At 41.0% G+C, this 16,427-nt stretch overlaps 1 protein-coding gene across 3 annotated transcripts in view; it reads left to right on the top strand.

The window, feature by feature from the left end:
* Iml1 (GATOR complex protein Iml1) overlaps nucleotides 1-16,427 on the top strand; it is a 724,094-nt gene that overhangs the window by 235,733 nt on the left and 471,934 nt on the right. For all 3 annotated transcript variants that reach the window (XM_067141784.2, XM_067141783.2, XM_067141785.2), the window contains exon 11: nucleotides 5,976-6,226. In XM_067141784.2, the coding sequence (XP_066997885.1) occupies nucleotides 5,976-6,226 (251 nt within the window). The remainder of the gene's footprint in view (nucleotides 1-5,975; nucleotides 6,227-16,427) is intronic.

The raw sequence follows: 16,427 nt of genomic DNA, 5'->3' as shown, positions 1-16,427 counted from the left end.
TGCCAGAGGTCTTCCACACATGCATAGAAATGTGGCGTGAGGTCAGCGCGACTATAGCGCCAAATGGGTCTGGTCCCACAGATAGAGGCAGTTGAAGGAATGGGACAAGACAGTGTGAGTCAATCAGAGAGCTGTTATGGTGAACTGTGGTGGTGTTATTCATTACAACTTGGCCCGGAGACAACATTTGGATGATTAAAGTATGAAGGCTTTCACGGCCGGTGTCAATATAATAAAAATCTTCCGGACTATTGTGCCGCGGTCCACTCCTCTCGCTTCTCCCAGACATTTCGACTACTGCTGCAGTAGTCATCTTCTGTGGCGTCGTGTCGATATGCTCTCCTGTATCCCGCAGTCGCCAGCGGACCACGGCATAATAGCCTGGAAGATTTTTATTATATAAAACATTTGGATGACTTCACATGGGGAAGAATCATGGGGAAACTGGAAGAAGGACTAAGTGAGACGAATGTAGCCCATAAGTTTGGTATTGCTCACAGCATTGCTTCACTTGCATGGAGAGCATTCCAAAACACAGGCACTGCTGCCCGAAGGAGAGGAGGGGGTTGACCACGGTCAACTACAGCAGCCCATGACTGCTACACTTTGCAACAGGCAAAAAGAGACTCGCGTCAAACAGCGGGTGAAAATGCAGCCACATTTAACAGGATTGTAAGGCACCCAATCTCACGCTGCACAGTGGCACAGCGACTGCATAGGGGTGGTCTGTTTGCCCGATAACCATTACATTATGTTGCTGTGACAACATTTGCGATGGTGCGAAAAGCATCAGGTCTGAACCGACGAGGAGTGGGGTAGTGTGCTCTTCTCAGATGAGAGCAGATTCAGTTTGAGCAGTGACTCTAGACGTACCGTCGTCTGGTGAGAGGTGGGAACACATAATGCACCCAGGAACATTGTCGAACATTATTAGTTTGGTGGTCCATAATGTTGCATGTGTGTACCGAACTCCAAATATTTGAACGGGGTACACTCGCCGGTCAGCGCTATTGTAGCAGTGTACAGCTTCCCCATGTGCATCTTTTCAGGGGTGCATTCGACCCTGACTTCATTTTCATGGATGACAATGCACAACCGCATCAAATAGTGCAGGTGGAGGAGTTCTTGGAACAAGAGGATATTAGGCGAATGGTCTGGCCTGCCCGTTCCCGCCCGAATTAAATCCCATCGAACACGTGTGGGACATGTTGGGCAGGCATATTGCAGCACATCCACATGCACCAACGACCATCCAGCATTTGCCATCCACGCTGGTGGCGGAATGGAAGACCCTACCACAAACGCTCCTTACTAATCATGTGGCCAGCTTAGGAACACGTTGTAGAGCATGCATCGCTCTCCATGGTGATCACACACCCTTTTAAGAATCATGTCCCTTCTTTTGTGACATTCAGGGGACCATCATGAGTCGCAGTGATTTACGTGTAATTTATTGTCTCTGTATAAAAGTGTCATTTCTGTTTGTCTCATCGTATATATCCTGCTGCAGTTCTTCCTATGTATGGTTCAAGTTTCATCAAGCTATGTTACTTGGCAGTGACACAACATGCGAGTTACTTTTGTCCTTAAGTTTTACACTGCAGTGTATGATGAACACAGACAGGTCAGTGTGAAAAGAGGGAGAAATAAGAAAGGAATGGTAATGTTATTGGATTTACGTCCCACAAACTACTTTTATGGTTTTTGGAGACAATAAGAAAGAAAACAACCGAGCTCGATAGCTGCAGTCGCTTAAGTTCGGCCAGTATCCAGTATTCGGGAGATAGTAGGTTCGAACCCCACTGTTGGGAGCCCTGAAAATGGTTTTCCGTGGTTTCCCATTTTCACACCAGGCAAATGCTGGGGCTGTACCTTAATTAAGGCCACGGCCGCTTCCTTCCCACTCCTAGACCTTTCCTGTCCCATTGTCGCCGTAAGACCTACCTGTGTCGGTGCGACATTAAACAACTAGCAAAAAAAAAAAACACAAAAGGATAAGGACAGTTTCTACATACTCATACATGGCTCTCTCCTCATCAATCCCTGTTCTTCATTTCTTCCTTCTCAGCTCCCATTAACTCATTTCTCCTTCTCAGCTTAATCACGAGGGCAGGTTTTAACACTCAGTGAGCGACCATCTTGACAGATCTTTCTCGATGTGGGAAGTGTAGGATAAAAAGAAAGTTGGATGAACACAGGAAAAGGGAAGAGACAAAAAGAAGATGAATACATACATGCATTATCATTATAGACTGTTATGCCTTTCAGCATTCAGTCTGCAAGCCTCTGTGAATTTACAGAAACGTCGCCACAATCCTCTATTTGCAACTAGTTCTGTGGCCTCATTTCGTTCTATACCTCTTATCTTTAAATCGTTAGAAATCGAGTCTAACCATTGTCATCTTGGTCTACCTCTACGTCTCTTACCATCCATAACAGAGTTCATTATTCTCCTAAGTAACGTATCCTCCTCCATTCGCCTCACATGACCCCCCACTGAAGCCGGTTTATGCGTACAGCTTCATCCATCAAGTTCATTCCTAAATTAGTTTTTATCTCCACATTCCGAGTACCCTCCGACCATTGTTCCCACCTGTTTGTACCAGCAATCATTCTTGCTACTTTCATGTGTGTTACTTCTAACTTATGAATCAGATATCCTGAGTCCACCCAGCTTTCACTCCCGTAAAGCAAAGTTGATCTGAAAACAGACCGATGTAAAGACGGTTTTGTCTGGGAGCTGACTTCCTTCTTACAGAATACTGTTGATCACAACTGCGAGCTCACTGCGTTAGCTTTACTACACCTTGATTCAATCTCACTTACTATATTACCATCCTGGGAGAACACACATCCTAAATACTTGAAATTATCTACCTGTTCCAGTTTTGTATCACCAATCTGACATTCATTTCTGTTGAATTTCTTACCTACTGATATCAATTTAGTTTTCAAAAGGCTAATTTTCATACCATACTCATTGCACCTATTTTCAAGTTCCAAGATATTAGACTGCAGGCTTTTGGCACAATCTGCCATTAAGACCAAGTCGTCAGCTTACTACATTTCCACCTAACTGAATCCCTCCCTGCCTCTTTATACCTTTCAGCAGATGGTCTGTGTAAATTACGAACAATAAAGGTGAAGTATTACAGCCTTGCCTAACCCTTGTAAGTACCCTGAACCAAGAACTAATTCTACCATCAATTCTCACTGCAGCCCAATTGTCAACATAAATGCCTTTGATTGATTTTAATATCTTACCCTTAATCTCATAATCCCCCAGTATGGTGAACGTTTTTTCCCTCGGTACCCTGTCATATGCTTTCTCTAGATCTACGAAACATAAACACAACTGTCTATTCCTGCCGTAGCACTTTTCAGTTATCTGGCACATACTGAAAATCTGATCCTGGCATCCCCTCTGTGGTTTGAAGCCACACTGGTTTTCATCCAACTTCCTCTCAAGCACCCTCCCTTCCAAGATGCCAGTTAGTACATTGCCTGGTATACTAATCAATGAGATACCTCGATAGTTGTTGCAATCCTTCCTGTTCTCTTGCTTATAGATAGGTTCAGTTGCTGCTTTAGTCCAATCTGAAGGTACCTTACCAACACTCCATGCTAATGTTACTATTCTATGAAGCCATTTCATCCTTGCCTTGCCACTATACTTCACCATTTTAGGTCTAATTTCACCTATTCCTGCTGCTTTATGACATTGGAGTTTCTTTACTGTCCTTTCCACTTCCTCAGGCATAATTTCACCAACATAATTTTCCTCCTCCCCGTGAGCTTGGCTGTTCACAACACCACCATGAAGATTTCCTTTTACATTGAGAAGATGATCAAAATATTCCCTCCACCTGTCCTGTGATTCCCTGGGATCTATTATGAGTTCACCTGAATTACTCAAAACACTGTTCATTTCCTTTTTGCCTCCCTTCCTAAGATTCTTTATTACTGTCCAGAAGGGTTTCCCTGCTGCTTCACCTAGCCTTTCCAGTTTATTACCAAAATCTTCCCATGACTTCTTTTTGAATTCAACAACTATTTGTTTCGCTCTGTTTCTTTCATCTACATACGAATCCCTATCTGCCTCTGCCCTTGTTTGGAGCCATTTCTGGTAGCCGGCTTTTTACGTTTACAAGCTGCTCTCACTTCATCATTCCACCAACATGTTCGCCTCTTCCCATCTTTAGACACAGTTGTTCCTAGGCATTCCCTTGCTGTTTCTACTACAGCATCCCTGTATGCCACCCATTCTCTTTCTATATCCTGAACCTGCTTGCTGTCTACTGTTCGAAACTTCTCACTAATCATATCCATGTACTGCTGTCTAATTTCCTCGTCCTGGAGATTTTCTACCCTTATTCGTTTGCAGACAGATTTCACTTTCTCAACCCTAGGCTTAGAGATACTTAGTTCTCTACAGATCAGATAGTGGTCTGTATCATCGAAAAATCTCCAGAAAACTTGTACATTCCTAACGGATTTCCTGAATTCGAAGTTGGTTAAGATATAATCTATTATGGATCTGGTACCCCTAGCCTCCCATGTGTAGCGGTGAATAGCCTTATGCTTGAAGAATGTATTCGCAACTGCTAAACCCATACTATTACATAAGTCCAGCAAACGCTTCTCATTCCCATTAGGTTCCATATCTTGACCGCATTTACCAATCACCCTTTCATATCCTTCAGTTCTGTTTCCAACTCTCACATTGAAATCGCCCATTAGCACTATTCTATCCTTGCTGTTGACCCTGACCACAATGTCACTCAATGATTCATAAAATTTGTCAACCTCATTCTCATCTGCACCCTCACATAGTGAATACACTGAGATAATTCTCGTCCTAATTCCTCCAACTGACAAATCTACCCACATCACATTACTTACCTAACAGAAACTATGTTGCATGTAATGGTATTCCTGATAAACAGCCCTACCCCATACTCTGCCCTTCCCTTTTTAACACCCGTCAAGTATACATTATAATCTCATGTCTCTTCCTCGTTATCTCCCCTTACCCGAATATCACTTACTCCTAGCACATCCAGATGCATCCTCTTTGCTGACTCGGCCAATTCTACTTTCTTTCTTCCATAAGTCCCCTTAATATTGATAGCTCCCCATCTCATTCCATTTTGTTCGCCAAGTTGTTTTCAAGGAGTCCCTCGCCTATCAAATGGGAGTGAGACTCCTTTACTGCCCTAGGTCCAAGGCTTGCTTAAAATGTTTTTAGCTTGGTAAATTCATGAAGCAGGATGCTACCCTTCTTACACATAGTCCAAGTGAGGATCTCTCCTGTAACAGGTTATGGACCACCGGTTGATTGTATAGTCCTAGCCGCCTGAGCACAAGGAGGGCCACGACTCAGAATATGTCCGAGATGCCCACTCCCATTCCATAGCAACTGGTATCCCGACTCTCAGGACCACTTGCTAGGCCATTCAGCCATTGCCCATGATTCACGAACTAGGATGTGACCACAGTAACCCACATCATGAACCATGAGAAGATGAATACAGATGATAAAAATTAGGAGCATAGGACAAATGCAGAAGGAGAAAAGGAACCCAGTAGGTCAACATAAGTAATGGAAAGAAACAAACAAGTGCAGATCAAGTCATGTACAGAAAGATGTTCAAATCTTAATAGATTAAAGTTTGTATATTCTGCTGTATTAATGATGAGCAGTCCTTAAGACTTCAGAGTTATATTTATGAACTTTATCTCCTGTTCATATATGTTTATTAATTAATACAGCACTTTCTTTGGCTTTTATGATATGCAAAGTGATGACTTGTGTATATATGCTACCTTATTTTTAATCACCTTGGATATGAGCATGTCTTCTTGGGAACTTCTGAGACCTTTCTTTGCTCTTTGCTACACCACAATATGTGATCATATTTTGCCTGTATCTCCATCTTATAATTTCTGAACATATTTCATTTTTATGATTTTAGGTTTTCAAGAAGTTTGCAGCGCATGAATAGTCGATCTAAAAAGGGAAGCATCACAGAGTCACAAGGGGGTAGTGGCCAGAAAGTGATGAAACGGAAGATGTCTGACCCTGATATTCACCATGCTCTCATTGAAGTGGGCTCTCCCACAGGTAGTTCTGCACCTCGGTCAGCAGCTATTTCTATTCCTCATCATCGGTCCACAGAAATCTCGCCTCAACCATCATCCTCAATTGGAGGTGTAAATCATGAATGTAAGTATTTTAAGGTATTGATGTCAAATTGTACAGGTTCAACATTTGGAGCCCTTGTGGTTCTGGCAATGGAATTGGAACAACTGCTCATAGAACCATTGAAAGAAAATAGGCTCTGAAATGAAACAAATGATATCTGTTGAGAGTTATTCAGCTAAGATATCTGTCTCAAATATTGGCTGATCTGTTAAAGATATCATCATTCTGTTCTCAAATAATTAAATTGTAATAAGGGGCTCATAATACACTATCCTTTTTGCTTGCAGTATGTACATAATTTCCTAGAAACCAATAGCAACTTTGTGTTTTCAAATGGAAGTATACTAATTTCACCCAATAGCACAACAAAGAATTGAGTGACAAGGTCTTCCATGTGGTTATTTTATAAATCTGATAAGCACTTTTTGAGATATTAAAGGTTTATTGAAGGTGTAGGCATTGGACTGAAGGTGCTGCATCACCTGCTGGGTTGTCAAGTGCATGGTTCTCATATGTGACTCAGCCTTGTTGATACAAACACACTTGCACATACACTCTGTCTCTCTTTCTCGTATGTATTATTCAGTTCCAAAGTGTTTGGTGGTTAAGTAGACACAGACGAGGGAGCCCTCTGAATTAAGGTTACATGAGGCGTGCAAAATAAATTAACTGGGTGAGTTTAGCTTTATTACTAATTTAAATGTGTAGACAATGTCTCAAGTTCGCCAGTACTTCTGAAAACATTCTAGTTATGTACCCTGTGCATGTGAGGTGATTTTAGTGGAGAGGGAATTGCATACATACATAATGGGATTGTTTTCCACTCTTACTACCATTGAATGGTTAAGTTGTGAGTATTGCTGAAGTGGAAGGCAATATCTTGCACCACCCGTGAGAAAAAACTGAACATGCTTCTTATTTACAGAGAAAGTAAGTGATTTGCAATGTTAGTAGTGGCGTTAAACACAGAGAAGTATCTGTTACTACTGCACCATCGCGAACTGCACTTCTGAGATTGTGCAGGAAATTATTTTCAGACTGAAACTGGAAGCCTCTGGAAAGAAACAGAAGCAAACTAGCAACAGATGAAACAAAGGCAATTGACATTCTTGTGGTAGTTGCCCACAGGTGAGCACAAGCTTAACAGCTGTATGCCAGTTAAGTATTGTTGGCATTTTATAGTGGCACAAATTCCATCTGTACCACTTATCTCTTCATCAGTAACTGTATGATTGTGCGGTGAGGGTGGAATTCTGTAGGTCTACTCTTGGCAAGTACGAGACAACAGACTGTTCCTTCACTGGGTTCTCCTCACCATCGAAGCCATATTCAGCAACCATGATCAAATGAACCTGCGGAATGTGCACTACTGGTCTGCTAAGGCTGGGTGAACACTAGAGGCAGTGGAATTTGTTTGGTCCATACTTCATGGAAGGTACATTAAATGGACACAGAAGTACTACCTGTTCTCCTCGAGAATGTTCTACTCAACATAATTATGTATGTGCATGTGGTTCCAGCATGAGGGGTGTCCTGCTGACTATGCATTTGTAGCCAGGAAATGTAAGGTGCGGTTTTTGTGACATTTCAACACAAAAAACCTAAAATTCCCAGTCTTGTATTAGGACCAAAACAGTAATAGGCAATCCCAAGATCTCCCATGACTTTATGTATGTAAGGTGCAACATCTGTTCTGGTCTCGATAACCTAACAAATTGTTAGTATATCATAGCATAGTTCAATATGGGTCTAATAATGAGATTAGTTACATGTAATGTGATAGCCAACCAGGCAAAAACTAAGACAAACAGGTATATTAACCTCAAGGTTAAAGTCAGTAAGATTGCTAAATATATCTGGTTTTTGAAAGAATGTTTAAGGTGCGGTGTAATACCGAAATTCTAATAATTTGTATTGAAAAGGTGGATCAAAATAACCAACAAATTGTTAGTATATCAACCTAATCATATACGATAATATTAAAATACTAGGTTTGTGTTAAGAAGGAGCAGTTTTGATTCCTGTCTGAAAGCCCAGTAGGCTCCTTACTATACATTGCCCTGAAGGAAGTGCCGAAAACCTGTTGGTCGGTGCAATCGATAAAAAGTAAAAATATAAACATCTAACCCTGGACATAATGTGGATGGTTTACAACTACAAACATTTGACAAAACTCGTTGCGTCTTCGAGCAGAGGTGTTGAAATGCGCACTGTCTCCTTCCAATTGTGGCCACTCTCTGCTTTATGATTTCCGAGGATTCTCTAAACTATACCACACAAATTCGATGCTAAGATGGTCCCTTCTGCAAGTTCACCGCCGACTGCTTTTCCAGTACAGTACTTGCTCTAATTATCGCAATGATGGGGCGCTAACGCTAAGATCCATATGTATGCTGTAGCCGTCCTTTCGTGAGATATGTTTTCTTGAAAAATGCTTGATTGAGGATTTAGCATTGAAGGGACTGAAATTTCTGGACGGTTGATCCGCGAAATAGTTTCTTCAAGGAACGGATAATGCGGGATTTTTACAACGTGATTTAATTAGGATGCTTGCAGGACTACCTAATTTGAGCGAATAATCCGGGAAACGTAATTTCCGGGAATGGATCATCGAGATTCCACTGTATCTCTAACAGAACAGCCAATATTTGAGATGGATTTCTTAGCTGAATAACTTTTTATTTATAGGAGCTGGCTGGCACAGAGCCTGGCTCTTGCAATAGCACGAAGTAGCCAGACAGTAATGTGACCAGCATGGCCTTCAAATCGCCGTGTCCTTAGTGCTATGCCAGCCCTGACCTCATATACAATTATCTTTTTGTTTGTGTACTTGAACGTTTTGGCGCATAGTTTGATTTTATCTCGAAGTAGGCATGATTTTGTGTTTGGAGCTCTCGACGTAAATCTTCTCGCACGAACAAGGAATATGATTCGCGCTTGCGCCTTAAGAGGATGTTGAGTGTCGTGACAACTATTACTGCTGGGATATTTTTCTTGTGGTTGTTCAGGTGGTTGATGATGTGGCACTTTGAAACCTTCCACATTTTATCAGTAACTTGGAATTTATGGACAGAAAACCTTTCTCTCACTGTCTGTCTTCTTTTCTTCTCAGAGTGTAGAGGCAATTCTACAGCCCTCTTGATCTCCTTTCTGCTGTTTCCGTTTGTTCGTAAAGCCGAGAGGGGTTTCTCCTCTTCACTGTGATACTGATATGTTTGGCATAACCTTTTATGTTACTTAACAGTGTCCTTACTACTACTCAATATTTTCATTCCTCCCCTGTAGGCTGGCCTCTTAGACAGTGATGCTGTCTCACAGGGCAGGTGGAGGAGATGATTTGTGGTGAAGTTGAGAGGGTTGGCATCCGTGGCCTACACTAGGAAATGCCCTGGCATTCACCTAACTGCAGGAGAACAGAGAACCACGGAAAAATATTTTCGGGACAGCTGACGGTAGTGACCCATCCCTCTCTGTCTTCCGAATTCAGAGGCATGGAGCCACAGTAGAGCCGTGGCCACTCTTCATGTGCTTAGTTTGTCAGACTGAATGCAGAGCTGTGGGGCCATGAATCAGCTGTGGCGGCTTTTAGGCCAAAACGTAGTCTGCATCCGCCGACAAGAGTGTCCTTTGGATAGTTTGTGCTTAGGACAAAGGATGGAGGTCTTATTGAGATAGCGGTTGGTATGTGTTAGTTTCTTGTACACTGTGTGGTATTCTTTCCTCACAAGCATATCCAAGAATGAGAATTTCTCTCCCAGTTCTCCTTCCATTGTGAATTGGATTTATTGGGAGGATACTGTTGAAATGCTGGAGAAATTTTGGCCTTTCTTCTCCATGTGGCAGCCTGAATGGCTTGGATGGTAGAGTACTTGCTCTCTGAGCCCAAGTTGATGGGTTTGATACTGGCTCAGTCCTGCAGTATTTGAAGGTGCTTGAATACTCTAGCCTTGTGTCGGTGAATTTACCGTCACATAAAAGAACTCTCGTAAGACAAAATTCCTGTACCCCAGGATCTCCAGAAACCCTAATATTGCTTGAGTGGGGCAGAAACCAATAACGCTATTACAGTTCAACCTGCTCTAACAGACACCTTTATTCAGCAGACACCTCCTTATATGGACCCTTTTCCATGGAACTGATTGTATTTTACATAAGATACGTGTAAAACAAGTCTCATTTAAGTGGACACCTCAAATTCTGGACTGTGGACATCACCATTAGTCTTGTCTATGTGTGTTAAGTGGATACTTTACACATTCCAGGACACTGCCTTTTCACAGGGCTCTTTCATCCTTTCTTTTGATATCATTCTACAAACATACGGGAATTCCTTTTGAATATTTGTACTATTTTGTGTCCAAGGAAAACAATGAAACGTACATAGGAATGCTGTAGTAGCCGTGAAGTTAATAGTTCTGTACAGGACTCGTTCCAGACTGTTCATTAGGGTCGTCTCTTCTTCTAGTGTACATTCTGAGAATTCTATTTGCCCGGGAAAGTGCGAGTGACCGTTTACTCACAAGTTACCAAGAGATTTTCCAACCCAGCCCGCATCATTTTATTCATAACTCAGATTCTCGCTGATAAGGTCGAGGGTATTTAGTTCAGTTAACCTTGACAAGGAAGGGACTTTCATGTGCTGAATGTTGAGACAGAAATATCGTAGCACTTCAGTCGCCCAGTAAACATGAATAGAAAGGACATTGTGGTAAATGAGTGGTTCAAATGTGTTCGAGCAAAGAAACTGTGAGCGAGTGTGCCAGTGTTACAAGAAAAAGCACTAGAAATCGCAAATAATAATTTGAGGTTAATAGAATAAAGAATTTGTGTCATGCTGGGTCATTATTCCTTTTTCGTGAATATTCCGGTAAAGAAGAACGTGCTAAATTTGTACACCCAGCTGAATGATTATCTCCCAAAGCTGTAATGAATGTAAAGGCTATAAAATCTCTTGTAACATCTCCCAGGCAAATATTTAGTTAGAAATTATGTAAAATAATCAAAATAACGATGTATGTTTATATTTAAGGTGGATGCTTTTCCTGTTTTAGAACCTTGTTTTAGCAGATACCTGTTGTAATGGACATTTTTCCGCGAAAGCAACTGTGTCCACAGAAGGGAGGTTCGACTGTATTATCTTCATTATGTGGCTATTGGACAAATGGTTCATTATCATAGTAATACTGTCTGGTGGATCTGTGTATTGTTATCCTCAGTGGATACTTTTCAAACATTCTGCACTATCAGCTGCCCAAAAAATGGTTTTCTGTCATTTTCCATGTTTACACAGTACCTATGTTAACACCATTGGTCACTTTATTCCCGAGTCCTACCCCTATTCTATCACAGTGTCATCAGAAACCTACTTGTGTTAGTGTGATGTCAAACAGTTTAAGAAACAGTCTTCTTAAAATTGGGATCAGAGGAGACTGGTGGAACATGGAATTCAAGACACCTGTGTTTCATTGTTACTATATTTATATTTAACTTTTTTTTATGTGTATGTGAATTTCAGAGCTGTTTCTTTCTATGAAGTTTTCGTAGTTTGGTCTTAGCCTTCATGTTGAAAAACTAGACGTTTTCTTATTCATTCATTCATTCATTCATTATTGATCTGTATTTAAGGCTGCTGCCTAGGTAGTAGTTCTCCCATAAATTGTTTCCTAGTCTTCTCTTGAATTGTAGAGGACAAGATGTAAATAAGGTAGAAGAAGTGTATGATGTGAGTTAGAGCAGACTGAAGGATACGGGAGGGGGTGTGTGAGATATAAGAAGTGAAAGGGTGGGGTGGGACGGACCTACCCCAAAGTTAAAAAGATTAAGCATGTCCGCACGTGGGGAAACAGGAGAAGCAAGGGTGGGTGCTGACAATGTGAAAGAAAGGTGACTCGTATTAAAACAAGCTGGTCAGTAGATAAGAACGTGACTGGTCACATGAGGGATTGGCTTCCGTCTCGTGATCTGCCACGCAAGGAATGGGAGGAAAACACATTGTCAGCTAGTTGTCGGTGGGAAAAGACATCTGACCCACGAGGCGTGGTTGGGAGTGGTGTCACGGGCAGGACGGGCAATTTTCCTTACCACGGGGATACCATGACCAGACAGTTCTTTTAGATCAGTAGTAGATTTAGTTAGGGGCGGTGCCTTACACGGTGTCTGGTATTCTGCCCGTGTGGTGGGGCCACCAAGTTATGTAGTTGTAAGATTAGAGGGTGGTAGGTGGGCCTTTGCACATGGACTGGTCATCCGCCCGTGTAGGGGTCTGCCTAGTATTAAGTTTTAGACCAAATTAGTTGTAGTTGTAGTGAAGCAGTTAGTGTAGTCATGTAATTTTTTTTTCTTTCTTTGTTTCCTTATACCGATGGTTTGTAACTATGGTGGGGTAATAAAGATGTAATGTAATACCAATCCCTAATGGAGTGGCTCTATGCCAGAGGCGACTAATGCCAGCGCGGCTCATTTTGACATTTTCGGTGTAATGAGTAGAAAAGATCATACCCTATCTATGCCACTTATGACTACCAACCTTACTCCTTCTGTAACATTTTGCAGCCAGTGAGCACTATAAAGACGACGAAGATCTGGGAGCCATACATGACTAAGTGTTGAGATGGTAGTGATATTACATGAGAGCTCATCAGTATCTGACTAATCTACTGTTAGTGATGATGATATGACATATCAGACTGAAGAAAATACCCCTACTGATGAATCAGGTATGCCCGATGTCTTTACACCAGAAAACTGGTTGACTGTCATTGCATCAGCAAAAAGGAAGAAACCTCATTTCCACGTCACTCACACAGACTGCAGCATGTTCTATTCCAGCAAACAACTCCGGAGTGAGATCACTAACAGGAAAACATCTATCGCAGAACAAAAAGTGTACTGGTCTCAAATTCGACACATTGTTCTCCATAAGGACAGTCTACTTAAGTTCACAGCTTTCTACAACTTTTAAGAACTTGTTCCATTGACCATTGAGCTGCGTAAGTGAACAGTTGCAAATAATTAATGAAAACAAAAAATTCCACCTAATCAATACTTTCTCTTTTATTTAGCCTTAGGCTATTTAAACAGACATTAAAATTAAATTCAGAACATGTTTCGAATGCTTTGCATTCATCATCAGCTGTTTACAATAAGCATAGGTAAAAATAGCTAAGAACGATCTCACAATTTACTTTAAAACCTTAAAAACAAGTGTTAGTCGTACGCATGTGGGTGGATGGGGGGGGTTGGGAGGGGATTTTTGCATTGAAGACGATTCTTAGTTGGACTATAACTTATTATTAAAAACTTAATATTAAGAACACTGATTGGGCTAAAAATTATAGTTTCACTATGAGTCTTGTGAGTTTATCTATAAAATCATTGATTGTGGAAACTTGTAGATCCTTTGATGAAGTATTTCTGTAGAACAGTTTGTAAAAAGTTTGTCTTCTTAAGACGGCATCCGGTTATTTTAACGTCTCTTGTCACTTGTTAGGTGGAGAGGTGTGGCTTGTTTTGATGAAAGAGGTTTACTATTTGACCACAATACACCGCTACAATACAAGATCGAAGGCAGCTGGATTAAACCCACTCCCATAGCACGGGAAGTAAATGTAAACACACAAGACAAGGGTCGTGATACAGACGATCCATTTTTAACAAGTCTCTTAAACATCAAATAGTAAACCTCTTTCATCAAAACAAGCCACACCTCTCCACCTAACAAGTGACAAGAGACGTGAAAACAACCGGATGCCGTCTTAAGAAGACAAACTTTTTACAAACTGTTTTACAGAAATACTTCATCAAAGGATCTACAAGTTTCCACAATCAATAATTTTATAGATAAACTCACAAGACTCATAGTGAAACCATAATTTTTAGCCCAATCAGTGTTTTTAATATTAAGTTTTTAATAATAACTTATAGTCCAACTAACAATCGCCTTCAATGCAACCTCCCCTCCCATCCACCCACATGTGCATGGCTAACACTTGTTTTAAGGTTTTAAAGTAAATTGTGAGATCGTTCTTAGCTATTTTTACCTATGCTTATTGTAAACAGCTGATGATGAATGCAAAGCATTCGAAACATGTTCTGAATTTAATTTTAATGTCTGTTCAAATAGCCTAAGGCTAAATAAAAGAGAGAGTATCGATTAGGTGGAATTTTTTGTTTTCATTAATTATTTCGATCATATTATCGATACGGACATGAAGTGGATAGTATCTAACAGTGAACAGTTGGTCGCCCAAGTGGATTTAGGGGCACAAACCCACTCTTGTAACCTCAAAGGCACAGGATAATGACTGCAAAAAAGACTGACCTATGGGAGTTGTTGAAATATATCCCCCCTTCATCATCGGTTCTACAGAAATCTGGCAACAGTGGAGGCAACAGCAGAGCAGGATGAAGAGGACATATTATAGTTTAATTCCTGTGATAGTGTATGTGGAATTATCCAAAGAGCAAAACTAATCTCTCCGTTGTCTTTACACACTTAAACATGCTGTCAGAGGACATATAGTTATTTCTTTGAGGGCATAATTTGTAGAATTTGTAGTACTGGTACACATACTAGCATAAAAGTAGCTTCGGAATAATTTTCATTATGAAAGAGGATACTTTTTTCACTGTCCAGGTGCATCAATAAATGATTTTGAAGGATGCTATAATTTTAAATCCCTTGTTGACTTTATTTTTCATTTGCTCAAAATGTGGCAAATGGTGCTTAGTCACCTTTAGCACTGAGCCCTCCAATTCATCTTCCTGTAAATGAATATTTTCCCCAAGTTGTCATTTCCTTTTTTGCTACTTGTTTAACGTTGCACCAATACATCAAATGTTTTTGGCGATAAAGGGATGGGAAAGGTAGGGGCCGTGAGCTTAATTAAGGTAACAGCTCCAGCATTTGCCTGGTGTGAAAGTGGGAGACTACATTCGGGGCTGCCAACGGTGGGATTCGAACCCACTGTCTTCCAAATGCAAGCTCACAGCTGCGTGACCATAACCACATGGCCAACTCGCTTGGTAAACCCAAGTTGTCCTCTTGAATTTCAACTTTATCTTCATATTATGAATTTTCGTACCTGTAAAAGCACCACTCAAGCTTACTCATCTACCATTGTCATTCCATATCATCTCTCCACTGACAGTTCAGAACATACTGCTTAGTAAAGCAGCTCATCTCCTTACCCCAGGTCTTCCCACTCCAAAGTTTGCAATAAATTTCGTGACTGCTCTTTTGTTGGAAATCACCCAGGATAAATCCTGCTGCTTTCTTTTGAATCTCTTCCAGTTCTTGTATCAAGTAATACTGGTGTGGGTCCCATATGCAGGAACCATACTCTAATTGAGGATTTACCAGAGACTTACACACCCTCTTCTTTAAATCCTTACTACAACTCCTAAATACCCTGATAACCACGTGAAAAGATCTGTAACCTTTATTTACAACCTCGTTGGTGTTATTTCCCCAATGAAGATCTTTCCTAATATTAATGCCCAAGTACTGACAGTGATCCCCTCTGAGGTACTTTCACCCCCATCAACACAGTAATTAAAACTGATAGAACTTCTCCTCTTGGTAAAACTTACAACCTGACATTTCATCCTGTTATCATCATACCATTGTCTGCTGTCCATTCACATTTTCAAGGTCTTTTTTTTGTAATCACTCATAATCCTGTAACTTATTTATTCCTCTGTACAGTATAATATCATTTGCAAAAAGGCTTATCTGAGATTTCATTTCTCTACTCATATCATTTATATACATAAGAAAACACTGCTATGAGCCATTACATTATGATCATCCACCTAATATGATGGGACCACCTTTTGCCCACTTAACCCTGACAGTTCAACGAGGTGGTTGAAGGTATCCCAGGGTATCTGGTACCACAAGTGCAACAGCAGATCCTCCAGTTGGTGTACACTGTTGGGCAGTGGTGATATAGCATAGCATGAACCCACTTCTTCAAGTCGAATCGCTGGAGCTCTGTGGGGGGGGCCACAGCGTTAGAGTAAACTCATTGTCATGTTCCTTGAACCAGTTATTTACAATCCTGGCAGTGTGACATGGTGCACTGTACTCTTGGAAATGGCCATCACCATCAGGGAACACTGTTGACATACATGGATGAACTTAATTCCCAATAATGTCCAGAAACTGGATAGCTGTTAGGGATTGGTGGACTAAAATAATGAGCCCCAGTGCATCCCATGA

This window comes from Anabrus simplex, chromosome 2 (genome assembly GCF_040414725.1).
Source record: "Anabrus simplex isolate iqAnaSimp1 chromosome 2, ASM4041472v1, whole genome shotgun sequence".
NCBI classification, from domain to species: domain Eukaryota; kingdom Metazoa; phylum Arthropoda; class Insecta; order Orthoptera; family Tettigoniidae; genus Anabrus; species Anabrus simplex.
The sequence above is the reverse complement of the archived record's forward strand: the minus strand, read 5'-3'. Positions and strand labels throughout refer to the sequence as shown.